Source organism: Ornithodoros turicata, chromosome 1 (assembly GCF_037126465.1).
Source record: "Ornithodoros turicata isolate Travis chromosome 1, ASM3712646v1, whole genome shotgun sequence".
NCBI classification, from domain to species: Eukaryota; Metazoa; Arthropoda; class Arachnida; order Ixodida; family Argasidae; genus Ornithodoros; species Ornithodoros turicata.
Window position 1 is genome coordinate 4,325,753 of NC_088201.1, and position 27,948 is coordinate 4,353,700.

Consider the following 27,948-nt stretch of genomic DNA (forward strand, 5'->3'; position numbering starts at 1 on the left):
ATGTATCTAAAACAGCCTGTCCCACTTGGCTTCCATGAGGGGTGTGCAAATGTCTCAGAGGAGTACAAGTAACGAGTGCAAAGATAAATTCTTAAGAATTTGGATGTACATTATAACGCACAAACACACGATTCAACTTTCAACCTGTACCGTAAAAGCCCATTTCTTACAATCTAGAATATATTCGAATTGCTGGTTCCTGTTAGCTCACCATTTGAAACGATCATGAAAGTGCTTGCTCACGTGTGGCAGTCAGGATTCTGCCGGCAATGTGCGCGAAAATAGAGAAGCCAAGATTTAACCGAGGTGGCTCCCTCCCTAATTTTTAATTGAATTGAATAAATCACCGTCCCATTGATGGATTTTGTGCCAGCGCAACACCTTGCAAAACCTTGTTGCAAAGTATAGTGCCTTCCAAAATGTGAGTTGCCAGACAGTTCCACCCATGGATGAGATGTATTCCAATGGGCACCAAGAGCGATGATGAAATACTATGAGACTACAACACTGTGCAATTCATGGCAATTCATGCGGTCATAAATCTTGAGGTGCTGAGCCTCACGTGGTGTCGGCAGTTGAGACATAGCTTTTCCAATTCAGAGCTAGATAAAATGTTTTCGTAAAAATTTCCGTACGTTTTCAGTGGCATTCTACTTTGCTGATGGGACCCCTATTGGCAATTTTCCAACGCATAATTGTAGATTTCGCGGTCCCAACAATATCGTTATAAACAGGCTATACTTATTTAATGTCATCGGACACCACAGCTGTAACGGCTATGTTCAGAGGTGGGAGCGATTATACGTGCAGACCCGCAAGCATCCCAATTTACGGACTGAAAGCAAAAATCACAGGATGTATGGGGCCGGCTGGTACACATCTCGAAGCGAGGCGACAGGTGGTTCTTCACCTCCCGTCGCCTCGGTTCAAGAAACGAAAGCGAAATGTTTGGCGCAAGTACAATGCAGATAAGACCACATGGCTCTGTAGAGAACACAGATATCCACGTCAATACGCACAGTAAGCATTACTGCCTCTGAACACGTTCCCTGGGTAGAGCCACAATTGAGACCACCAAGATTCAAAAATGGCACGTAAAAGTTTGCGGATGACGTTGTGCCTAAAGAGCTTTTCTGCTTGGAAGCAAGGTTTGTCACGTAGTCAATATCTGCGCGGATGCAGATCATGTAAGTGAAGATAGTGTCAGTGCAATCTGTGCTCACCTCTGGCTATATTCACACACCCCTTGAGTGCAACCTTCCAAACGAAGGAAACAAGAGAACCAATAAAGCCAGCAACCACTACTAACTCTGCGTGCTTTGATTAAATGTTCCATCCAGTATTTAAACGCATCTTCGCAGATGCCTGAACCACATTGGAATAACACACACTATACTCATTCTAGTCCTTAGATAACTGTTAGCAATGAGACTAGTTCCACTTCTGTCGCATCCTTAGCGTGGAAGACTGCAGCCACAATTGGCGCCCTAACATTCCTTGTAAGGAAAGCAATAAAAGTTGTTTTGTACGGCAGCGTCCAGACGGACGCGGTAGAACGGAAAGGAGAGAAAAATTTTCTTGTGACACATAGAAACGGAAAAAAAAAAAAAAAAAAAAACAAGCTCAAGCTCGGAAACTTTAATGGGCAGCCATTCAGAGTCGGAAATCCGACTGCAAACTGACATCGCACCCCTCTGTACATTTCCTATCTACAACGTCACAACAAACAGTTCAGTCAGAGTGTATAAAAATACTGTTTACGCAGATCCACAGCTAACCCTGCAAAAGCTGTACAAACCTTGAACGGTGGCCAAAGGAGCCACTAAGGAGTTCCTAAGGAGAGTAAACATGGAGCGAATGAGAATACCGTAACTATGAGTAAGGAGGGGCGCAGTCCTTTGGACATCTCTGGAGGCCAGAGTACATGCACCAGGTGAAGAACTGTAACTGTCGTCCCACAACACAAACTGCCAGCGCTGACTAGAAGTGGACATCTTGGATGTTTGCGGACAGTTCTGACGTCGCCACTTCCACAGGTGTGGACAGAAAATCCTATGGCTACTACCACAGTCTAGAATGCCTCGATACTGGGTACGATGGTCACTTGGGAAGAGTCTCGACACGCATACCCTGACAGTTCCTGTAGGTGTACATTACGGGCATACCATCTTTCTTCTACTATAAATCTGTCACGTTTTTCAATGCCAATCCCTGTGTTTTGATATGCCAAAAAGTGATACTTGATTCAACAGGAATCAACTCCATGTAGTATGCACTTTTGAAATGATGCCACGTGTTGTTTGAAGCCTTTCCCCAAGTACCGCTGGTTTCACTGAACGGGTGTAAAAAGGTATCGGTTCAATGGAGTGCCAAACAAACACGAGTTGCCTCCAAATTCGGTACAAAAAGAATTCTTGACAATGTCTGGGAGTGTAGCACGTAATGTGGAATGTGTGTGAAAGCAGCGTGAAAGAGCCCAGCACCTCAGCCCATATCGAGACATGGTGACCCCTAGCTAATGGCGTCCCGGTGTTGAGCCAAGATCTGCATAAAGGACTTCCTGTTGACGCACATGTGGATGGCGGCGATTGCTTCGAAAAGCACTTCCGAGCCCAGATCCTCCGGGAGCTTCGTTAGGAATTGGGCTAGGTGGATGAAGTCCATGCCCAGCAGCACTTCTTCGTACAGACGCAAGATCCCTGGAAGCCGCAAAGACTCTCTGCACCGGGCTTTGTTTTGGACAATGAATGTTTGCGCTTACTTAGGTTACTACATCATCAGGTTTGGCACAAATACTTAGGTTAATAATTTCGAAATAATATATCGTCCTTCATTTAAATACCATATTTAGGACATTACTCGTGGGAGCCAACCTTTTCCAGACACCAGGATAAAGCAGATTTTTGGTAGTCAAACGGCAAAATGTATTTTCACACCCCGGGGAAGACAGATTTGTGGGAAGACTGATTGATATTTTTCTGTCAACTCTTAGTCGATAAAATTCATTCGCAAACTCGTGGATTGTACTCCAAGTGCACAAAGTTACGACGACTCCAAGTCAAAACTTTTTAACTTTTGAAAGTTGAGTAATGAAAAAGCCTTACCAAGTGCCGATCGAAAAAGAAACTCTTCGCCGTCACGCAGAAACACGTCCCAAACACGACACGCAACGTCCAGCGGTAGAGATCGACTGTAGAGCGTGTAGATCCTACACGAACAAGGACAGACCCATAACAACCCGTTTAATCCCGCTCGCGGCAACGGCCCTACCAGTCCACGAGGTAGAGGTCTGACGTGAGGCTCTGGTCCTTGAAGTGGAGGAACAGCTGCGGAAGGTTTTCTTGGAAAAAGTCGTCGTACAGTGCATAGTACGCTTTCATCTGCGTGACCAACACAGGTTAGGTAAAGACACTATGTACCGTAATTTCACGCGCATTAGCCGCGGCTTATGCGCAATTTTCTTTCTCACGGACGCTCCGCGGCTTATCTGATGACTATTTTTCCCTGGCATTTTCCCAATATGCTGGTTTTAATGAAAGGGCCGACAGTGTCTCTGGAACAGCACCACCCTTCCAATGCACAAACAATGTGTAACAGGGATGGGTCCACATTCGAGTAGATTGATTTTCCTGGTGCCTTCCCCCAAGCAGCTTTAATGAAAGTGGTGCCAATGATTCGTGTCTTCTGGAAGGCCACTGACCCGTCGATCCATGAAAAACACGCAACAAGGGCACAATCCGATCTTGGTAGAACGCTAGAACGACCTTCTTTGTTGTACACTATGTTGACCCCGGAGTATGGACCACAGGGTTTATGGCCTTCTCTATGGTCTCCTTTGTCGCACAAATTAATCGCATCGTAGTGCCCACGGCTTATCTGCGAGTGCGGCTCATCTGCCCGAAAAAATTTCAAAATGTTCCTAAAAACGGGTCCTGCGGCTTATACGCGTGAAATTATGGTAGTCGAGCCGTACCTGGGCCTGATCTACACGGAAGAAAGCTAGCTGGCAGGGACGGTTGAGCAGGTTAGCAAAGCAGACGAACGCATCCACCACGTCCAAGTTGAGCAACAGCATGGCCGCTAGGAACGACATCCCCTGGACCTGCGGAATCAACGCTGTGAAAAACTATGCGCAGTCCTTTGTTTCACTTACATAGCCAACATCTGGCCTGTAGACGACGTAGGCTCCCAAGATGCAGTGTAGAACGTCAAAGTATGGCCCACACTGAAGAACAATAATCATTTATGTCAACTCATTTTCAAATATAGTTGAATAATTGGCTTGGGTCAGTGTTTCGGATGCTGGATGTGTTCTTCGAGTGTTCAACAGAGTTGTCGTTTTATTGTGGGTCCGTGCAACTTTTAAACTCTGGTATATTAAATTACTATACAGCGTAATCACGTTAATTCAAAGTCAAAAAGGACGGAAGATTTGTTTGAACAAGAAGGAGTGGCATCGAATCAGGGCTTGATGCGCTGGAAGCGCATACTAGGGGTATCCGAAAATGCTAGGCCTTGCCGTACATCTGCGGTCACGCAATGCTGGAAATATAAGAGGCTCATTCATATTTAGGGCCTTTCTCTATTCCGGGTTTTGTGTTTTTTTTTTGTAAATTGGGGAGGAGAGAGGGGGAGATAAAAATCGGGTTTTAGTTCAGGAGCCGTAAAGCAGGGCAAAGTCGGGTGATATCGGGCACAGGGTTCCGGAGCAAACTAAAAAACTGAAAAAAAAAGAAAAGAAAAAGTGTTATTTTTGTACCGACTGGAACGGAACGAAAACCGAAAATATGTTGTGATCCAGAAGATGTGGGTTCGAGTCCTACAGCTGAATAACCTTTTCAGTGTCTTTCGTCGAAAATATGTTTTCGGTTCAAATGGAAAATTGAACTGTTTGACCCTCAAGGGTACGTAACGCAAGACCTCAAGTGCACGATACATGGCATCCATCGGTGTCTGAGCAGGAGCAGGAAACTCCAAAAAACCTCGCATTACAATCTAAAAACAGAGCTTCACCGCATAGCACGCCGTGCGCCAACCATTGCTACGAACGATAGGGTTATCGGCCCGGATTCGAGCAGAGAGGAGGGCGTACGCCCTCCTCTCTCCTCGTATCGAGAGCCCAGAAATGAAACAAACTAAAGCCAGGCTTGTGTAGCAGCATGGAAAAAAAAAAAAAGAAAGGGGAAACAGAGGCATACCTCTTGAAAGATACCCAGCTGTGGAAAAGTCCGCGATACGTCGAGACGTATGAGATGGGCCGAGCTCTCGCGTGCGAGCGGTCCACCTGCACACAGCGGGGCCTCAGAGGCTAAGTCACAGCGGCACGCACGTCGGGACGGCATTATTTTTAGAGCCTGAAGTTTTATGGCTTTACCCGATTCTTCCCCGAATTTGCGCCCCCGAATCGAAAGCAGACTCTTTAGGGTGAAACCAGATTTTTACCCGTCAAATTCCGCTCGCTGGGATGTCCGTAGGAATGCACTAACGTACTTGTTTGGCAGCAGAGGCAGTTACATCGCTGTTTGTACGAAGCCAGTACAGTTAGTTTTGAGTAACAGAGCCCGATTTCTCACCGAATTTAGCATACGGACCGTTTTTTTCCGCCCGAATTCGCGTGAATTTAGAGCACATTTTACCCGATACTTACCCGTCAAATTCCCCTCACTGGGATTTCTGTAGGAATGCGCTAACATATTTGTTTGGCAGATCCCGAGTTTCTCCCCGAATTTCGCATACAGTCAAACTCCTTTATAGCGAACACCTTTTTAACGAAAATACCTTTACTGCAAATTTCTTTTGCTGTCCCCTGAGTTTCGTTGCGAAGGAGTTTGACTGTACCGGACGTTTTTTCCACCCGCATTCGCGTGAATTTAGAGCAAGCTGGTTTACCCGACATTTACCCGATATTCACATGAATTTAGGGCACATGCTTTACCCCTGAACTTCAGGCTCTAAGCATTATGCATCGTCACCTACGCAGACATCACCTACCTTCGTCCGAAGTCTTGCCCTTCCGCCAGATCTCGCGCGACCTCGATGCGCAAATCTCGTACAGCTCGGCCGTGATGTTAAGGTCGTTCCCGATGGCCAACTTCCAGACACGGCCGCGGACGCTCGGCGGAATTCCCTGCCACCACAGATCTCGAGTGCGGCGAGTGGTGTGGGTCGTGTCCCACACCGGAAGCACCTGCGCGACCCAAACTCGGGTTGCGTTTGCGACCTCCTCCTCTTGCTGTCTGCGCCGTTCTTCCTGCTTTCGACGGGCTTGGGCATCTTTCAGTTCTGCGACAAACAAATTCCTGTTCCGTCTTGTGGTACGGCTTTGTTTGCGAGGGGGCAGACCTGGAAGGAAGTCTGACTACCGGGTGCTGCTTCTTCGGACAGCGTTTTAACGGTACGACTTCCTAGAACACACACAATATGCATTGGGAGTGACTTTTTCGGGCTGAATGCCTGTTTCAGATTCGGGGAGGTGAAAGTCGGGCGTTATTTTTGAATCTGTAATTCGGGGAGAAATCTGGCGATAATTGTGCCTTCGGGTGTTATCTGGTGTTTCTGTTTCTACTCTTCTTTATTAAGACCTTTCCTAATCTCTCTCTCTTTTTTTTTTTTGTGGAATCGTGACCTTCCAGCGGTAATCCCTGAAGGCATGGACAGTGCTGAACACACATGGATGTATTGCTGGGAACGTAATCGACCCATTCTTACATGCGTTACGCGTGGCGACCTTTGTTCGTCTTTAGTGGAAACGTCACTCGAGGATTTCATAGTGACTGAAAATCGGGGAGAAATCGGGTTTAACCCGTATTGGTCGGAGGTCAGTTCGGGAGGGGGGGGGGAATAACTGGGCGGAATCGGGATTAACCCAAAAGAGTCACTCCCTAAATATGCAGCCACTACAGTTTATGTATTCCAGCCAGGTTCCGAGTGAAGTGGAAGCATTATTCCACATGTGATCAACCGAGGCCTGACAGGATCAAATGTGCTGCACTAAATAGAGGCTACGCAAAATAGTGTAACCCAGAGCTATCGCTAGTAAGAGATGCCTATTACACAGATGACTTCTGGTTGGCTTGTCTTAGTTTATGGTTGGAGCTACTGCAAGTCTCCTATCTGGAGAGATTAGTCTGGCTTTGTTACACATTACGCAGGATAGTAATTAGAGCTCCTGGGGCTCAAACAACTTGGTGACACATTCCTTCATCAAGTGGATAGAGGAGCTTTGCAAAATGAACGAGAGGTCAGACTTTCATTTTGCATAGCATTTCATCCATTGAGTTTCCACAGAACTCAGTCAACCACGCATACCCTTCTGCCGTGCAGCTTTCACCATTGCTTCATACTGCTGACGATGACGCAGCTCTTCCTCAGGACACTTGGCTGGCAGATGCCTGCAGGGAAGGGTTAGAGAAATGGTAAAAAGAAACGGAAATGGTATTCTACCGGAAATGTAGCAGGTAATGGTTTGAGATATCATAAACTCAGAATACCGGAAAGAAAAAATGAAAATAATTTACAGCAATAATTTGGGTACTGCAAGAGCAGAAATATTAAATCCTTTACCTTAACGTTTAGATAAATTTATGAAATAAACTGAATAAAGTGAACTGAAATTAACCGAGGAACTAAAACTAAAATAAAAACTATCAAACTGGAGTATATACCGTATTTACTCGCTTATACGACGCACCCCTAGCTTGAGCACTCAAATTTTGATACTAAGGTCCTCAATATAAAATTCAGAATATATACGCAGAGGTATTAAGTTTTGTCACGGCCTCAAAGCTTACTAAAAAAAATAAGTAAGAAGGAGCGGGTGGGACGGTACTGAAAACCTAAACGGAACAAAAACAACAATGGTGGTATCGAAAGCAGAACCGAAAAAATATTTGGGACAGCAACGGAGGCGGTAACGGAAACGAAAGATCTTTCGTTTCCGTTACCTTTCCTTGGGTGCCCGTTTTAGGGTTCAAATACTATCGGAATTACATCCACACTTTTACTACCCCAGTTACACGGGATGATTTAGTGTAACTTTCATGTAGTGCACTCCCTGTCTGTCACTCACTGACTGTCACTTTCACTACGCGTTTGCTACGTGGCTTAAGTAAGTGCCACATCCGCAGTGATGACAATCACGGCGGCTAAGAATAAACGGCGGCAAACTTTTTAGGCGTGCGCCACAATTCCTTTCTCTGAATGTCTCTCTTTGATTCAGAAACACCTTCTGCAAATGTTCAAAACAAACTGGCCACAAACATGCGCCCCAACAAAAATGGCCGCCATCGGATCACCGACGACGCCGAGACCGCGAAGTTCTCACAAGCTGTTAACGAGAGTAATGACATGTTTGTGGTACCGTTTCACACCGTACTTACATATAATAAAACACACTGCTAAAAATACTCGTTTAAAAATACTGTACTGTCAGAATCCCTCGCTTTTTCTCGACATTTTTACCCGCGCCACAAAGTGCCCTGCCCTCGAGGCTGCACACTTTGTAAGCCCAAAAGTGAAGTGAGTTTGGGGAACTCACTAAATCGTTAATGCACTTTCTGCCGAGTGTCACTAAATGATGTGGTGTGACAGCACGCGAATGCCAGTAAGTGACACTAAATTAGTCCTGCTGACAGGGGCGTTAGTCACTTGAAGCCCCCCTTTGGGGGGGACGACTCACGCTGGTCTCTGCTCAAGAATGAGTGCTGTGGTTGAGCTCGGAACACAGCAACCGTCGGAGCGCACTGGGGACGAACCTCGAGGCAAGCTATCGCCTGCACCGCCTTTCACCTTCCATGACAGGAGGCCCCTGGGTGAGAGGGTGTCACAAGTGTGTCACAAAAAGATTGAGGAGCTGAACCGACACGATAACACGAGGAAGTGACCCTGCCTTCATTTATTTTGCCTTCTTTGTGATAAGACGGTCGTCACCAGCATCAAGGTCAAAGCGGGGGGGGGGGGGGGGGGGGGGGGGAAGAAAGGTAAAACAAGACCATATTGCTGCTGAGTGCTATAAGACGAGGACTTAAGAAGGAACACAACACATGCGCTAACTTCCAACACTTTAATGAAACTTGTCGTATCAGCTGCTTAAACGCTGGTTCTTTCTACTTTTACACGTGTCGAGGTACGTCAGCTCCCTGTACAGATAAAGCAATGGAAGGAACACTGACACAGGTCTGACCCAAATCCTTAATTGACAGAACAGCTAGACAGATTATAGAGGCCCAAACAAATAAGGATTTGGGTCAGGCCTGTGTCAGTGTTCCTTCCATTGCTTTATCTGACAGGGAGCTGACGTACCTCGACACGTGTAAAAGTAGAAGGAACCAAAGCAGGTGGCCGGGAGCGTTTAAGCAGCTGGTACGACAAATTTCATTCAAGTGTTGGAAGTTAGCGCATGTGTTGTGTTCTTCCTTAAGTCCTCGTCTTTATAGCGCTCTGCAGCAATATGGTCTCACCACCAACAAGCCCGGATTTCGTCACTCTTCCAGCAAAACAAGAGGCAGGAGCACTTCCTCCTCTCACCGCACCTTACGTGCGCTCAGCACTAATACATGACGGTTAAGAGCATCAACTGTTTACTATATACATAAAAACAAGACTTTCGTGCAGTAGGCTGCACTTCTTCAGGTTTGAGGACTTGTTACAAGTGGTCACTGGTCACCACTTGTAACAGGTCCTCAAACCTGAAGAAGTGCAGCCTACTGCACGAAAGTCTTGTTTTTATGTATATAGTAAACAGTTGATGCTCTTAACCGTCTTTGTTATTTTTTATTTTTGATTCTGCATCGCCGGAAACTTGTACATTGTTTTTTCTTCACGTTCCACTAATACACGGTAAGAAAACTGCAATGACGGGAGTAATAAATAGCGAGATGAGGGACTTTCTCCGTCGGGGCTTACTTAGAGAATATACCCGAGAGACCAGTCCTGCCCCTGGGGCCGTCGAGTTCGTCGGAGGGGCAGGCCGACAGCTCCGTGCTCGCAGACGAGAGGCTACTGGCCAAGGACGAAGTATCTGGGGCTTGAAGAGTCTCTTCAGAGGCAGTGCCATTTCCCCCTCGTAATAGTATCTGTCGGGAGGATGCATTGTATACCAGGGGCAATGCCTCCAAGGACCCGTCCAGCGTTGGGCCGCTTCCCTGAGCGAGTTCAAGAAGCGGTGGTTGAGCGGCTCGAAGGGAGCCTCTAACGTTTACGGTCTACACTCTTAAAACGCAAGTCCACCACCACATAGCACAGGAAAGGCCAACCGTTGCACAGAACGATAACACTCCTGATTTACGTAAGTGTCACAAAAAGTGTACGCCTCCCACTTTTAACCAATCGGGGGGGCAGAACAATGGCATTCGGGACCGTGGTTGGCTAAGAGCGAGCTATGTGGTCGAGTTTCGAGAGTGTATTTCAAACTCGTTTGCCGTCATCTGCATGGATACAGGGTTGTACCAATCAACATCAAGAAAAGTATCCTTTCGAATAAGCAGTCAGTATAGAATGGAGATAAAATTAAACGCGCAAAGTTTAATTTGTGTGACTTTCAAACTGCCACGGAGCTCAATAATTAGTTTCTAAATAGCAGCAATTTTCACGAATGCAGTCACTGAAGAAACAAGCCCCCCCCCCATTCAGTGTGAAAAACATGCCAGCACTGATACAGCAGTGCAGCATCTTTCATCTTAAGGAAAGAAAGAAAGAAAGGAGTCTTCACCTGAACACGCCCCTGCAGGGCAGGCGCCCCACTGTGCAGGGGCAGTGGGCCCCAGCGGCCCCCGTTGTGTGCCGCCGTGGGCAGCCGCAGTCGTGCGTTTGGGCCTCACAGCCTAGCGCCTACAGCCCATCGCCACGAAGAACGCCGTCTGGGCATCCTTTGCTCTGTACGCAAAAGCAAAACACTTTGTCACAATTGTCCACTATCATTTTCGTATCACTCTCTTGTATCAAGAGTATTTAACCCTTTAACTGGAAACACGTTTGATGCATTGTTCTTTCACACGTTCCCCAAAAACTGTCCGTACAAACGTACGCTATGCTGCGACATTTTTGGCGTCTAGAAGATACATAGACCCTGGTGTTTTAGGGTTAAACCCGATTTTTCCCCGAATTTGCACCCCGAATTGAGGTTCACCTATCTACCCGGTCACCTGAACCTATCACCGGTTAAACCCGAATTCTACCTGCAAAACTGCACCTAGGCTAGGCACCTCGAGGCATCGACATACTAGTTTCTCACAAAACATGCGACTGGCCCTTTACTTCTGGCACTCTGGATAAACGGTACCAGTGAACGTTTATTCTACGATAATGCCCGATTTCACCCCGAACTCGGTCTGATGGTAATTTTTCGGCCCGAATTTGCGTGAATTTTCTACATCGACTTATCGACCCGATTTCTACCCCCCGAATTTGGAAAAATATAAAACCCGAAAACTTCAGGGTCTAATTAGGTACAATGTCTGAAAAGAAAAATTTTGCCAAGTGCAAAGCAGCTCCGCAGCATGTTGCCACACCTTGCGATCCTTTTGTCACAGAACGCATTCGAGTGCTGCACAGAATGAAATATGGGGTGCCGCTACTAGAGACCCCTCTCTGTGAAGAAATGCACCTAACGAAACAAAAATATTGCAGAAACCAGCGGAGGGCATTGCTCGAGCGCATCACTGCCACATCCCCACAAAAGCGAAGGCATGCACTGCCTTTTATCGTGATAGCATGCGCTCTTTCTTGTGGACAAACACGTAAGATTACATTTTGAAAATGCCGCAGTAAACTATAAAGCAACGTGTGAAAGAATAGCACACAAAACGCGAGGGAGTATTTTTGTATGCGTTGCCAATTGAACAGAAAATGTTAAAGCTCTCCTATAACAGCTGCTCTGAGGCTGAGCACAACTATAGCATTTTTTGGCACAAATGCAACAATGACTAGATCGAGCTAGTCAAGAACCAGGACGATCAGCCTAAAACATACACGGAGAAGGAATAAAGCGCGGCAATGTGCGAAAGTGACCGTTTAAAAAAGAAACTAGGAGGATGACACAATTTGCTGCGTCATCGTCTTTATTTCTTTGCCTCTCGTGCGTTAAAAAATAAATGTCAACCACGCATGCCCAAGTTGAACGTCGACGTCAAAGTCCTTCCCCAGAAATTACAATAACATCTTGAAATGAAGGGGCAAATTTCGGGTAAGGATTCCTGCCTTTCAAACCACTGCTTCTACATAAATGTGAGTTTTTTTGTCCATTCACAAACATGATCCTTGGGACAAGGAAGTGCTTGCTCACAATGAAACTGGACCAAAGAAAAAAAAACAGTTTTTGCTGTGTCACCTGTCATTTATAGCCTGTCCATTGCAGGAGTGCAAGATTGTATCAGGCTTGTCCTATTGCCTTAAACTCTAAGTATATGTCAATTTTTTTCTGGCTGGCGAAGCAGCCCATTGGTAGCATGCAAATTGTATTCGAAATATCTGAAAAATGTTGAATTCCTAAATGCAGAGCTCCACAAAGCCCAGCACCAGTGATGAAATATTTCCACAAAATTTTAATAATGATGACATTGTATTGTGGGACCTTTTTCTGCATAAATAATGTTATTGTAAAAATAAAAACCATGGGCTTCACTGCGCAAATCAGTACCTGATATTGACAAAAACATGTAAACTCACTTCTGCAGTGGTCTTGATAAAAAATATGCACTCGTGAAAGATGAAAACGATGAAAGATGAAAGGGTTCGAGTCCTACAGCTGGCTAACCTTTTCAGTGACTTTCATCTTTCATCGTTAATTTCTTAGGCAAATTGAGGCTTTGTGTGTATTTGTCCTTTCTATGTTGTTCCAGCCTCAGAACATCAGTTCTCTCATATGCACTCATGTTGCCATATGCAAATCAGTGTACACGAAACAGAGTTTGTATTGAAAAACATCCGTAAAAACAACTTGAAATGAAATCAACATACTGCCAATCAAAGGTGTGCCGTTTATCAACTTTACATGACTTGTCTGGCTACAGAAATGCGATAAACAAGCCTACATCATGAAATGGACTATCATAGTAGCATGTCGTGCGTCGAACTCTGTCAAAATCCAAGTTAAGACGGCTCCATATGCAACATACCCACACCTGTGGAAAGGATGCAAGCAGGACTACATCAATGAGAATGTTAAAAAATAAAACCCTTACGCACTTGTTAAAAATTTGACACATTTCCTCGTAAGTGAAACTGGCTGACGCTTCAAGCTCAAGTTGTACAAAGTCTAACTTACAATCTTAACAACCATCTAACTCGATCTGATGACGCTGTAAGAACGCCGCATGCACTTCGAGCCAATGACCAGAAATACACGAGAAATATAAACACTAAAAAAGCCAAACATATTAAGCCTAAAATTCGACGCCGCTTGCGAACGGCTCAAGCAAAGAAACATTACATCATAGAGGGAAATGCTAAAGCTTATACAAACCATAACTATTAAGAACGAACAGCATGTTTTTTTCATAACGTCTTACACAAGTTGACGACAGAAAAAATCATGCTCTTTGTCGGCATACACGATATTACCAACACCACCCACAAGGCAGCCATCATTCTTCAAGCACCTACGCACCCCTTGTGTCGAAAATGGCAAACAGAGCGTAGTAAACTATTTCGCTCGCATTTAACTGGAAAGAGTTACATCAATTTGACCATTTTACTGTTGTATCTAATTTTACGAGTGAACAATTTCTTCACTACATTCCGCACTTCCAGCCATACATTCGGCATTCACGGAAGAGCAGAAGGCGTAAACACTGAAACAAAAAGCTAGCTTTATTAATCTGAGGCGAACGCAAACATACACCAAACATTTAAAGAAGCAGTTCTCTAAGATATTCTCACTGCTGACGAGAAATAGCAACGTCGGAGAAGCGGAATGCAGACAAGATGACGAATGCGAAACGCTTCCGTTCAGCTTTCTCGAGCGTTCGCGTTGTCATCGTGCTGTGTCACTGCGCTCGTTCGAGGTCATCTGCCGTCTGCGATTTTTCTGGTTCATCGGTTCAACTCTATCGGCGCGATTGTACAGAAAGGTTCGTGCTTATCTCTAAAGATAAACATCGAGTACTTTGTGCATCCACTTAGCATCCGCTGAACATAATGTGGCTAGGCGCAGCTGCTACGCGTAGCGCTGTGACCAACTCCAATCAATGTTGAATAACTAAATCGAGGACAACCGTTCCGTGTGTCCGCTGTGATTATATGCAACGCTTAGGTGGGCAATGAATAATCTATAGACATTTTTCTCGCTCTCGCGCGGTTTTTCGTAAATGTGCTGTAAGTGTAGTAAATGTAGTAGCTGTTTGTGTAAACGCACCAGACGTTGCACGGTTATATTCAATCCTGCGTTATATTCAGTCGTATGGACGTGAGCTCCCATACCCGCTCGGGACGGAAGTAGCTTCATTGTACGAAAAGTAATGCTTCAGGATGAAGCAACGTGAGACGTACATCGTAAGCAGAGATGAGATACAGTGGAGTGCTATACGGGTGCGATGCGCGAGGATAGTTCAGCAAACCCTGTCGCGATGAGAAGTTGAATTCTTCAATCATAAACATCTACTTTCCATCGTTCTCTCTTGTAGTTTGAACTGAAATGCTGAGGAATGGCTTCCGATGAGGACCTATGCGTAAGTTTATTATTACTGTTGTCATTTTGATTTTAGCCTATGTACTTTTACCTGCCCGATCTTTTGTGGCGCTGCCTGCTCACGAGAGTGGCTGAAAAAAAAAGAAAAAGAAAGAAAAACTGCGTCATTGAAATTTAGCTAGATTAGCGAAGGGAGTTGTTTTGTTACAAGGCTGAAAATGTTGACCCGATCTGCCTTGTTCGTCGGAAACAGTTGCGCATTCCACGTCCAAGTCTTCAGGGTAAACAGGATGATATCATGCCTTGCCAAAAGATAAAGGAAAAACACGCAAAGTGTGACATCATTGTGGCATCGGCCACAGATCGGGACCTTCGGCGGAAAATAGTACAGAAAAAAAAAAGAAAAAGAACGCGTCGACACCTAGTGATTTTTTCGAGTAATTAATTGGTTTCGGTTCACATGTTTTTTTTTACGTAGAGTAGGGCAGCGATATACGCTCTTTCGCTGGCAGTTCCCTTAGAAGTCGGCCCAGGACGTCAGTCTTGACGTTGCCCACCTCTGTGAGGCCGACAACGGCCGAGCCCTTTTCTTTCTCTCATGCGCAGAGATGTACTATCGTAGCGTATTGCGTGATCATCCCCCTGGATCCCCAGGTGAAGCTGTGCCTTATCTTCCCTCAAACGGGAGATAAGGAACAGCCGAAGTGACACCAGTGACACTTGGATATTCCTTCTACCTGGCTGGTGCACAGCGCTCACGGTCCATTGGTCAGAAGGAGAACATTATATTCCCTCAACCCGGTGTGTGAGAGCTGGGATAGATGGGCTAAAGAGCGTATTGCTGAGCTACTCCGCGCAAGAACTATGTATAAATCAATGTAATCAGCTAATCACTGACAGTCATTGTGCATTTTTACGTTATTTTATTTTAGTTTTTGTATTGTTTGCTGAAGTTCTCGATCCCTACGGTACAGGTGCTGAAAAGGACCCGAAGTAGAACTTAGAAGTAAGGGATTTTTGTTTAATTAATCAGCGTATGCAAATGAGGAACTCTAGTGAGCTCTCTGCAGATGTCTCGAGGGTGTTTACCAAAAAAGAAAGTTTTTCCAGCGTTGATCAATTATTCAGCTGGGAGATTGTGATAAACACCAGGTATATTAGTAAATAAGGTATGTTGCATGAGGTCCTGATCCTTTTTGTTGTCAACTCGATTTGTTGCTTTAATTTTTATAATGTGGGCTTATTAGATGATGCAGAAAACGAAATTGCAGTTCATTTTGACCCTGGCAAAGGGGACATCCCTGGAGAGGGCATTGGTTACTTTTGCAAAACGTTACGAAAACGACACAATGACGAGTGTCTGTTGCAATCACTATATAAGCATCTCCCACACGGGCAAATATTAATTTCCCGATTTGAAACATGCCAAAAGTGCTGTTTTGCAGTGGTTGCATTTGTGGAGAGCGAAAGGGATACCTCCCCGTCACAAACTTCAAAGGTAATCTCGAACGAAAGCAGAAGTAAAAAAGCAGATGAGACTGAATTCCGTCGTCTGCTATCTAGCGAACGAACGAACGAACTTTGTCGTCTGCGCTGCAGAGAGGAAACGCGAAAGAGCAAACAACTATACGCTGACACAGGCGACTGTGACGTAGGTGGCAAGCCTGATCAGATAAGACATCGACCGACGGTACGCAAACTGATATCCTGCCATAAAGTATATGTTAATTCGTTCGCATGAAGCCTGCAGGGCAGTTACAACCACTGCTTCTTTTGGTGAAAAGAAGTTCCCGTCATCATCTGCTTCATTGAAGACATGGTTTCCGCACACATAATGTACATAATAACGAGCAAAATGAAAAAAAAAGTCCGTGTCACGGCCAGTATCTGCGAGGAAGAAGTTCATTGCTGTCGTAAAATGTGGCCTTGTCCATAAAGAAGAAGAAGAAAAATCTGAGCGTATACCCGATAATAAAACCCGAACACACCTGAGACGTTTCTTTTTTTTATGTTTTTACCGTGTTATTCACACGAGCGATATTCCCCCAGAAGCGCCGAAGATGCGAAAAGCCTCATAGCTTTCCGCTGTCGCGTGAGCGTGAGCGCTCAAAGTCGTGTCTTCACGTACACTGTTTGCCGTGGGGAATATCCTGCTACACAGCCACAAGATATTCGGTAGCAGACGACAGGATAACACTCTGACGGTGTCGTCTGCCAAGTGTCGTCTGCTAAATGCGCAGTACGCCACTCCCCATATTCCGTACGGGGGCGGAACTTCGGCTCTGTGAGAAGTGTTTTCGCTTTTTCTTCCACTAGAATATTCCGTGAAGCTGTCGCTCTTGTGAATACACGGTTACGGACATGCGTTATTTCGAACTAGTTTGGGGAAATATATGTATATAGAAATACATTTTGCCGTCTGCAGAAACAAAAGGCAAATAAACGTGGCGAAAATGAACTAATCCTAAAGATGTTATCAACCGCTAGACAAAATCTCATGTCTTGAGAATATCCTACCGAATTTATGTAAATGTGATCTCATACGCGGAAGAATCACGGTTTCGAGGCCTATGACGCGTGTGGCAGCATTGCTTCTCGAAGGTCAACTTCCGTCTCCTCACCACAGCAGCTGCTGGCGGTCTTCCAAAGCATTCCAAAGTGGAGGCAGAATAAGAGCGGCATATCGAGTACTGAAGGGACCTTTATAATATATGCTTGTCACATTAAACTAGGAAAATAACTTTTGTCAAAAGTAAGAAGTTTTGTTTGTTTTTGTTTTTTTTATAGTAAAATGAATCATTTGAATGTCTCAATCTCTTTAAATACTTATCTTATTCACTTGCGAGTGCTAGACTTTTCCAATTTCTTGCCTGTTAGTTGAACCCCGACTATAAGTGACCCAGGCAGCACGCAATATCGGTCCAATGTTGGCCCCAGAGCGGTTTCACCGGGCCAATGAAGGCCCAAGGAAACCATTCGCGAGCCAGTTACTGGCCTTTCAACGGCATTATTGGCACCTGCTTGGCGCTATTGAAATCAAATATATATATATATATATGCCATTGAGCTGTCTTGAGCCATTGAGCAAGGCAAATTTTAATGCTTTTGTCATGTTTATGTATGATTGGTGGTACACCGGCACTACAATGACCAGCCGTCATAGAGGCATGCCAATGCATCCAGTGAACAGCCAATGTATTTTTCATTGGTTCTTCACCGGTGAGCTCGACTAAAGTCTAACATGAGAGGACACTACTTCTGGGAAAGTGTTGTTAACTCATAGAGGCAAATAAATGTTGTTTAAGCATCTGCTGTCGACAGAGACACTGGCGTAGCCAGACACAGAGAGGGGGGTCAAACTCCGAATTCTTCGATACACCTATCTAGGCACCAAAACGATTCTGCATCTGGGAGATTCTAACACACATCGACTACATCTAACGAAATCAGCTTGCCGTATCACTTTCCTGTATGCCTTCAACCATTGTGGAGAGAAGCGCTTGCAACTTTTCCCACGTCCTTTTCTCGCGAGACGATTGTTCTAACAGGATGATCCATCTTATGCACTTTCACAATGAAGAACCACTCCAATATTGTCCTTCGGCTTCATTTAGCAATTTCACTTCCTCGCTCAAACCTTCAGATCTCTGCTTGGTCTTCCCTTTCACTATTACCGGTTTCTTCTGCATTGCTTCTCATTGTCCATGATGACAAACTTCCCTGTCATTATCTGCCGCTAACAAATGTATACAGGGTGTTACCCTATAAAAGTCTACCCGCGCCGGCATGCCGTGCTCGCCAATTACTCAATGCAGGTGGTACGATGTGTTGCCTACGTATAAAACTCATAAGGACATTCCATCGTGGTTAATATCGAAGTGATTGAGCACCGCAACGCAAAGTTATAGCGCAAAACGTGAGGTTCCCGTAGTCAAAACAGCCAAGATGGCGGTGTTGTGAATCGCAGTTGTGACACGGTTCCCCAGAGGGCGACATGTCGCTCTGGCAATCCATTCATCCGTCAATCCAGGCAGAGACGTCCCCGCGTGGGCGTATCCCGTTTGAAACCATTAAAAATAATCTTTCAAAAATAAACGCGTAAGTACCCACTGCTAAAAATATATCTCCCAGAATATGCGCTTAAAAATAAAGCACAAAAATAATCGCCGAAATATCCCCGTTTAAATACAAACGCTAAGGAATCCACGGTTAAGAATATATCGTTAAAAATAAATCGTTTCAGAATCCCCCCCAAATCCACCCTACAGTTGCTAGAGTCATGTGGTATGGCCCAAATCAAGGTGAACTGCAAGCAAGGGGCTTAAACTAACCTCACAGGACCAAACTAGCCTAAACTATCCCAAACTAACCGAAACCAAACTAAACTAACCTAACATAACATGATCTAACCCGGCGTAAATTGCAATCAGTCCGCCTCCGTGCTAGATGGTGAGGGGATTTTGAAACAGTTTATTTTTAATGGTGGATTATTAAACGGTGATCTCTAAGCGGGAATAGTAAGCGGTTTATTTTAGGAGATATATTTTTAACCGTGTATTTTTTAAGCGGATTATTCTTGTATGTTTTATTCTTAAACGTTTATTCTGGGTGGATTTCGGGGACCCCCCCCCCCCCCCCGCCCGCGTTATGTTATTTCAGTAAGCAGACGACATCCCTTTTGGGTGTCGTCTGCTGAGTACGTCGGCATTTTGTTCCTCACGTTGCTTACTTCTGAGCAAAATACGACAGTCACACGAAAACGAAATGAAAACTGCAGTTCCATCCGGCTGGCAGGATATGAGACACGTCGCCGTCTGGGGAGCAGCATGTCAACTACCCTTCTCAACGCCGCCATCTTGGTTGTTTTGACTACGAGAATTGAGTTAAAACTTCGTGCTGCGGCGCTCAATCAGTTCGAAATTTACCAATATTAAATGTCCCTACGAGCTTTATATGAAGACCTCACAATATGCCACCGGCACTGAGTAATTGGCGAGTACGGCGTGGCGGCTCGGGTAGTTGATTGCTCATTAGCTCCTTCACCGTTTTCCGAGGTAATGACCTATCGGCTGAGTTCGCGCAGGTGAGCGCAGTGTCATCTCTGAATCGAAAAGTGTGTAATAGATACTCTAATTGAAATTGATTTGAATGAGGAACGCAATTTGCCCCACGGACGCCCATGTTGCTCTCCGTTCTAACCGAACGTTTCAGGTAAAGATCTCTCCCCTTCACGTTCCAAAATCCGCAGAAAATTCGCAACCAGATCAAAAGACAAATGCCACGGCGAAACGCAACAAGAAAAGGGCACAGACAAGCCGCAAAACGACGAACCCAAAACTCTATAACGCACAAAAACACTACGCTAGTGCTGTATATACGAATATTCGCGTGCGATTTTCCGAGCGAATATTGGATTGGAATACAGCGAACCTTCGTTAATACGACCCCCGATAATCTGACATAGGCGCTTTACGACCATACTCATGGGGAACAATGCTGTGATACCTCTGCAAATCTTCTGCCCCGCCCCTCCCCCCGTTAATGTGACAATTCCGCTTTATGACGAAAATTTTCGGGAACGACCATGGTCATAATAACGAGGGTTCACAGTATATTGGACTCGATTTACGTTTCGAGGCAACTATATCATCGTGGGATTAGATTTTACCCACTTGATGGAAATCTCAGAAGCAACTTCTACCCTGCCACCAGGTTGCTGGTCTCCTCGGCAGGGTTCGAACCCACAACCTTGGGATCAGGAGGCGGTCTTTTTCAAACGGAATATATTTCGGGTCTGATTTTGCGAGCTAAACCCTCCTCTTATTTAATAACTGTGGCGTGTTTTGTCGGGTAAATTCGTAGTATTCCATTTTCAACAAAGGGCAATCGAATGGTACACTTTATGAGAGGGGCAGGGGGTATACAAGACCGTCCCTTTAAGACCATTTCGGGTTAAACCCGATTTCTCCCCGAATTCCAATCAAGTATCACGTGCATTATTTAGTAGCAATAGACGTGTCTTTATGTACAGGGTAATTCTAGCAAACGTTACACATTTCGATCGCACTGTAAAAATAGAAGGGTAGGTTTGGCCCCCATCCGAAACTTTGCAGACTGATAGCCATTTATCTGAAGTTTCATTCGATTTTTTTTGTAAGCGCTACGGTCACGTAGAAAGAAAATTAAAAGTACAGCAAAATCTCGCCACGCAAACACCGCCAGTTTTTCTCGCGTCAGCTTCACATTCACACCACTTCACACAGGTAGCGCTGCCTACAACGATGTGACATGCCGAGTCTGACATTATGCACCAATCCTCATGTCCCAGTCTTGTTCGGTATGCTGGCGCCACCTGTGTGTGGTGAAATGAAACTGAAGCGCACACGGCAGAGAATGGCGGCTTTTGAGTGAGATAGGCCATAGAAAATGCATAGAGTGAAATTTTGCTCGATTTTTAATTTTTCTTCTGCGGGACCATAATGCTCACAAAAAATTCCAACGAAAGTTTAGACAAATGGCTACCAGTCTGCAAAGTTTGGTGTTGGATAAGCCCCGTCTTCTATTTTTTACGATGCGATCAACATGTGTAACGTTGTAAACCGAAAAAGTCACTCCCTAGATATAACGTGGAAGGTGTTTTTTTTTCTTAAATTTCTTTTGTTTTTAAATTCCGTGTTAGCGCCGCGAAGCAACTGTGGCTATATGAGCGACGTACAGGTGTGGATAGATGGAGAGAGGTCAGCAGAAAGGAGTGGGGGACAGGGGGGATTAGTGTGCGTCCTGGGCCGACTTCAAGGGGAACTGTGCCGGCATTCGTCTGGATTTTGAACCATCCGTTTGTGTCGATGATGCCAGGATTCCAGACGGATGACGCATATATTTAGGGCTCTTTTTCGGGTTTTATGATTTTTTTTTTAAATACCGAGGTGGTAAAAATCGGGCTCTATACGATCGCTGTTTAATACGCACGAGAAGAATCTTTATATTTTTCGCTCGGAACTGCGGGATAGTGAATGACCGCGGTATTCAAACACTTGCCCGAGCTCCGCACAAGCTCGTCTTTCACTCCTGCAGGAGGGGATTTATAAAAGGAGGACAAAGGAGGTTGTCACAAATACAGTCAAACTCCTTTATAGCGAACACCTTTTTAACGAAAATACCACTACAGCAAATTTTTTTTGCGGTCCCGCTGGAGCCTATGGGTCCAATAATAGACATCCTTTTTAACGAAAATACCTTTACTGCGAATTTTTTTTGCTGTCCCCAGAGTTTTGTTGTAAAGGAGTTTGACTGTATCTCTCTTCGCTGACATCATGATTCACTTTTCCCACGGTTTACTAAGAACGACAAGTTCACGACAAGCCAACGACAAGAAGGACCGCAACGATTTCGGGTAGATATCGGGTTTTACCCGAATTCTCGAAAATTTGTTGGGGGGGGGGGGGGGGGGACTGTGGTGAAAAATCGGGTTTAACCCGAAAACGAAGGCTCCTACGCATATTCCATTGTGTAGTAACTTTTAGTAATTACTTTTTTTAAAACGGCACGCACGCCTCACGGCCATGTACAATCGCTGCGTACTTTGTTCTAACCTGGTAATTAATGCGCATAGAAAATTAGTCACTATTCAGTTTGGAACTCCTACACCGTATTGTGTACAGTGAGCCCTCGTTATTATGACCGTGGTCGTTCCCGAAAATATTGGTCATAATGCGGAATTGTCATATTAACGGGGGCGGGGGATTTGCAGAGGTTTCACTGCATTGTTGTTCCCCAGGAGGAGTATGGTCGTATAAAGCGTGTATGTCAGATTATCGGGGGTCATATTAACGAGAGTTCACTGTATGCCTATACGCAGGACGCCATCAGGGCTAATTGATGCGACACACGGAGGAAACCTTGTTATCCTTGTGAAACCTTGTTAAGGACACGACATTTGGACTGTCGCTACGAAGGACATTGTTGTCGTCTTCAAAGTCGTAGGTAATTGCAGGTAGCGATTGCTCCATTGTATAGGTAGAGTTCCGCATTTTCGGGTTTTATTTTTCGGCGGATTCGGCGTACGTTTTTCGATATTTTCTTGATTTTCACGAAATCGGCGTTTTTCGGTGTTTTTCCTGGCGTGTACATGCTTTACCCGACAGTTATCGGCACATAGAAATCACAACGTAATTTCCGCACCGCGCTCTTTCAACACGGCGTAAACGGTAAAACGTAAAAATAAACGGATTGATTGATTGATTTGTAAAAGAAAAAATCGGGACTGGCTACTCCAGGACGCGTTGATTCAGAAATGAAGAAAGAAAAAATAAACGGACGTTTTTCACAACCATCATATTTCTGTATGTTTCTTTTATTTTTTTATCAGCATCGACACCTTGCTGGGCATGTGCAGAAATTTATCTCTGTCATCGTTCCTGGAATGTCACCCTGTATTGGATGTTTTTCGAATAAAACCGAATGAAGGAAAACTTACCCGGCGTATGTTTTTCGGCGTTTTTTTCGATTAAAACAACGCGGAACCCTACGTATAGGTGAGAAATCTGTGGCCAACATTCGGGCAAATGCTTGTTCGCGCGCGGGGGGGTCCACAGGACAACATGCTACGTACACGCCTTCCTTTTTCCCATCACCAACTCGACAAGGTACTTGAACTGGTCGGCACAGTGTGCTAATTGGCGTTTGCTTAATTGCGCGTCAGAGTATATATACTAAAGATAGTCGGTGTTATCAGGAATTATCTGCGTTCCTACACAATCGGGTGTCTCAACATGTCCCATTTGACAACAGGATACGTCGTTGAGATATTATCTTTCTTTGGTGTCCAGCCAAGAAAGTTTGGCACCAGACTCTGGACTCCAAGATGCGTGTTCATTTGTTAGACAGACGTGTTAGGACCGACACCTTCTTGCACTATAGAGTCGGAAAATAAAAAAAATTGTTATTAAGCGAAGTAAACAATAAGTTGGGTCGATAAACGAATTTCGTCTTAGCTGTTGGCTCGCTTATTGAATTCTGCAGACCCACGTGACCATACCCCCCCCCCCCCCCCCCCACTTTGTCGCGTCCGCTTCGCACGTTCAGTTCAAAAATGGTCCCGAACGGCAAGAGCGGAAAATGATGGTCAATTGATGTTCCGAGGCTGGAACACACATAGAAAGGACGAATACCTACAAAGCCTCGAGTGCCTAAGAAATTAATGATGGTTACGCGATAAGAATTTAATGATGATTAACAGTCCTATACAGCCTGGCTAACCTTTTCAGTGACTTCCTTCTTTCTTCATCAGTCTCATCAAGAGCGGAAAAAAAAATGAGCCCGCGTCCGGAGTTTCTCGTGCTTGCGAAATAAGCAGTGGAAAGAGAGCGCAGCACGTTGGTTAGTTTCTTATTAGGCTAATCGGGTTATTTATATGTCCAGGTTACTCTCAGTTCCCCGTTGGCAGTTTCCCGCGCGTGACTGGGATGGGACCTTTTTTTTTTTTTTTTCCTTTGCCGTTGGGACCAAATCCCCCCAAATCTGGTTGGGGCACTTTGCACCCTATACAGCTGCGCATAAATAGTAAGCAGCCACATATTTGAGGAACGCCCGTACGGTGAAACATCCGAAAAAATATGTGCCAAGATGAGAGCGCTCCAAGCAGATCTCGTGCAAAATGCGTGGCTCAGGAATGATCCGCACTTATCTGACACGAGTCTTTGCGCAGTCTCTCTGTGCACAGGGTGGCTGTACCTCCATAAGTAGTTCACCCTGCTTGGTGACAATGCACACGCATGCAGTCTTCACGAGCTCCAACACGCTGCCCCCGCGTGCGTCAACTGTCAGGAACCTAAAGCCAAAATAGTAGTAGAGTAGAGTAGAAGTAGCTGCGTTTTGGAGCTTGGTGACGCCCGAGTTTGGGGTCTGCTGCTCCATTTCTTTTAGTTGAGGAGTATGTTCCTCTTCTTCGCTTGTATGTCGGCTGGGGGGGGAGGGGGTTAGCTGGATTAGGTAGCTTGTTGATTATTACATTTATAGATCGCAGGAGGATCATCCTTTGCACTTTGGATCTATCTGCTGATTGTCAACATGCGGAGTTTCTTCTTCAGTGGACCTGTCCTAATATTTCTGCACGATTTGCGTTTCTTTGAGGAAGTCACACAGCACACTGAGTGCAATTTTTCGATCTGAGCTTGTATTCCAATTGCCCATTATCTTGGCAAAGGTGAGAGGCGTGTGACTAAGCTTTCTTAGTTCCTTGTCTAATTGTTCACGTTCTTTGGAGAACTTCTTGCACTGAGTGATGACCCATGATGATGTGCCAATGATGAGCTGAGTGATGAGCCAAAATAGAAAGTACGCTTTGTATTGCCAACTGTAGGATGGGACAAGCGTAAGCTTGCCCACATCACGGCTCAAAAATAGTGCTGCCCTCGCCCTAAAAAAGAGGAGCAGGCATGCACTACATTGTCTCTCTAAAGCCCTAAAGCCGGCGCCTAAACGGCGCCTAAAGCCAAAATAGAAAGTACGTTTCTCATATTCGTGGAAAATTTGAACATACGGTTCAGGATAAATGCTCCGGAGTGCAGTCGGAAAGCAAGGTGTAGTATTGTAAGAGTAGCGATGAATGCGCCTGTGCGTCGAAGTAGTCTGTGGCAGCTAGACATACAGCGTCGATGGTGTGCGTTGTTACATGCCGCAAACAAATCAACACAATCGACCACGGTCTTCTACCGATACCAACTTCGGAACCAAATGGATTTCGAGCTTGCTGTATTCCCACGATCATTTACACGAACTGAACACAATTGTGAAATAGCTCACTCGAAAACGAAGGTGGAATCATAAAAACGATTTTCGAAATTTGAAAAAAGTCTGGCTCCCACCGAACATCGATGGGAAGTACTTCTTCTTCCTTTCTCTGCTCGGCCGACGTCACCGTGCATTTTTTATTTATTTATTTTTATATTTTTTTTATTGCTTAGAAATGGTACGGTACAAGTACACAGAAAATTGGGCTGAGAGGGCAAGCCCTGTCGAACAGCCCAGGAAGAAACATGGGTATATAACAACGTTACACGAGTCTTGTGAGGATTGTTCAGACAAAAAAAAAGAAAAAAAAAGAAGAAGAAAAATATTAAGGTGGAGGTTAAGCCGCAGACGAAAAACGGAAATACATGTTATTGTGATAATAACAAAGTAGTCAAACCGAAAGCAAAGGGTAAGTACATATGTCATTCAGCAAAAGGGAGTTGATACCTATAAAACAAGCTATTTGTAGCCAAAAAGAAAATAAACAAGGTGACACAATATAAAATGCACAAAATCTCAAGTGCAGAAAATCAAATGATATTAGTCAGGTATCATATCAGATATCATGTCGTACCATTCCTGGGCTGTTTTCTGACTCTCAGGAAAGCAGATGACCGTTATTTCTTTCCATCTGTGTCTAAGTGATCTGATCCCCAATCTTCGTCCATTGTTTCGTTCGGGGAATGCAAGGCAGCGGCTATACGACCGGCGTGGTATAGTACTTCTCCGCTCCGCATGCAGGGTGACGTCACGCGTTGGCCTTCGGAAAGGGGAAAGTGTTTTTAGACTCCTCTCCACATTGCTGTTTCGGTTTGATCGCTCGCTTATTTGAGGCATAATTCGTCACACGAGAAAGAAAGTTGATGGCAGGTATACTGTGGATGTTATGCACCGACTACGATGTGCAGCAATTTTTTTCACCGATCGTTACAGTTACGGTGAGCATGGGCCCCCCGACTGCCCTATTAGATGCAATAGCTTATTCGGAGGTAACACACAGTGTGGTGATGCACATAAAAAGAAAAGGTGGAACCGCAGCAGAGGTTTTCCTTATATACCCTGTACGTCTTCCCTGGCTATTGCGAGACCTCCCTGAAGGCCCTTTCTGAGATGGCTCAATACAGTTGGACTACCGATACGTAAACACATATACCTGTTAACAAATGGGCGGGTGGGCACATACTTGTATTGAAGCGGCGGTAATTTACGGAGGCCGAAACTTCGGAAGACAATAAATTGGTGTTGCAGCGAGTAAAGGCTGGTTGAAAGTTGCGGCTGAGTCGTCAAATTTATTGTCTACCAAGGTTTCGTCCTCAGCACAGAAGTCATTTTTACCACCCTGTTTCCTTCCTATAAAAAACTGTTAAATAGGCCAGTAAGATGCACCGTGCGAAGTAATTTACACCAGAAGAGTCATAATTATCGCGGAAATTAAATTTAAAGTACGCCGCAAAAAGCGACCGTGCGCAACGGTGGTGAAGAGCAGTACCAGCTCGTAATCTGCCCGGAACCTCGCGCTGACGCTATAGGGAGAACGCTCGCTGATTGGTCTAGAGAAATGTTGTCTGCCACTCCTTTGTCGTCTGCTACTCTGCTGTTCGGGGTTCTGAAAAAGCCTTTCCCGTGGCTCGGTAATGCTTCGGCCGCTCCTTCAATCCCCAATTCTTCGGGGAAACTGGCTAAACTGATGAAAGGAGAAAGTTGTGTGGCAAAACTGGTTTACGGCGGCAAAGGGACAAGGCGCTGACCCCCACTGCCCGGCGAACCAGAACGAGTTCTCCTTATAGCGTCATCGGTGACGTGGAATCATGATGTCATTATACCTGGAATGCGGAGCCATGTCTATGTGAGTTTATTTCTGGGAAACAAATTGCACACATCAAAACCTTTCGCGTTATTCGGTAAAATGACACACGCACTTTCACCAGACGTCATGATCTGAAATTTTTTTGGATGGAAGAAAAAGTGGAAAGGAACGCAAATTAAAAGTTATCGCCCGATAAGAGCACGAAACGACTTCTTTGTTCAAAGTGTGACCTTCGGAAGGACATTACAGGAGATCAAGTAACAACTGCATCCCCCCCCCCCTGGATAAAGGCAGTTGGAGCAAAGTATGGGATAACGCCTCTGTCATAGCTTCGTCTATCGGCACCTAGATCTCATCCTGTTCATGAAGGCTCTCCAAGTTGCGAGATGATATCTCCAAGCCTCTCCCCTAAGCCCCGCATACCTGCCGATCCTCTCTGATAGAATCGGTTCTACCCTTTATTCTATATTGTTTTACGACTTCCAAGCATTCTTTCGCCGTTTGACCTTCAGCGTCGTCATTTATGATAGCGATCAATATTTCTGTGCAACGCAGATAATGGTTATATGCTGTTAAGATACAATATTTAACAGCAGCGATCTGACGTTGAATGTCATTCAAGAAAACAAAGGGGGGTAGGTAAAAATCGGGCGTTATTTGCGGATTCGGCTGTAATCGAATTAAAAGTAAATGGAAGTTATCAGTCAACCTCTTACTATCCCATTTT

General features: G+C 45.0%; 1 protein-coding gene across 1 annotated transcript; it reads right to left on the minus strand.

Moving 5' to 3' along the window:
* Nucleotides 1-1,735: 1,735 nt before the first annotated feature.
* On the minus strand, nucleotides 1,736-24,538 carry LOC135379208 (TBC1 domain family member 12-like). Its single transcript, XM_064612452.1, has 12 exons — nucleotides 24,373-24,538; nucleotides 10,709-10,812; nucleotides 9,904-10,142; nucleotides 8,678-8,806; nucleotides 7,309-7,391; nucleotides 5,992-6,282; nucleotides 5,199-5,284; nucleotides 4,154-4,225; nucleotides 3,974-4,102; nucleotides 3,271-3,380; nucleotides 3,105-3,208; nucleotides 1,736-2,699 (listed from the first exon to the last, which is right to left on the minus strand). Exons 1-12 carry the CDS (start codon nucleotides 24,536-24,538, stop codon nucleotides 2,512-2,514), a joined length of 1,701 nt encoding a protein of 566 aa, XP_064468522.1. The 3' UTR covers nucleotides 1,736-2,511.
* Between the last annotated feature and the right edge of the window lie 3,410 nt (nucleotides 24,539-27,948).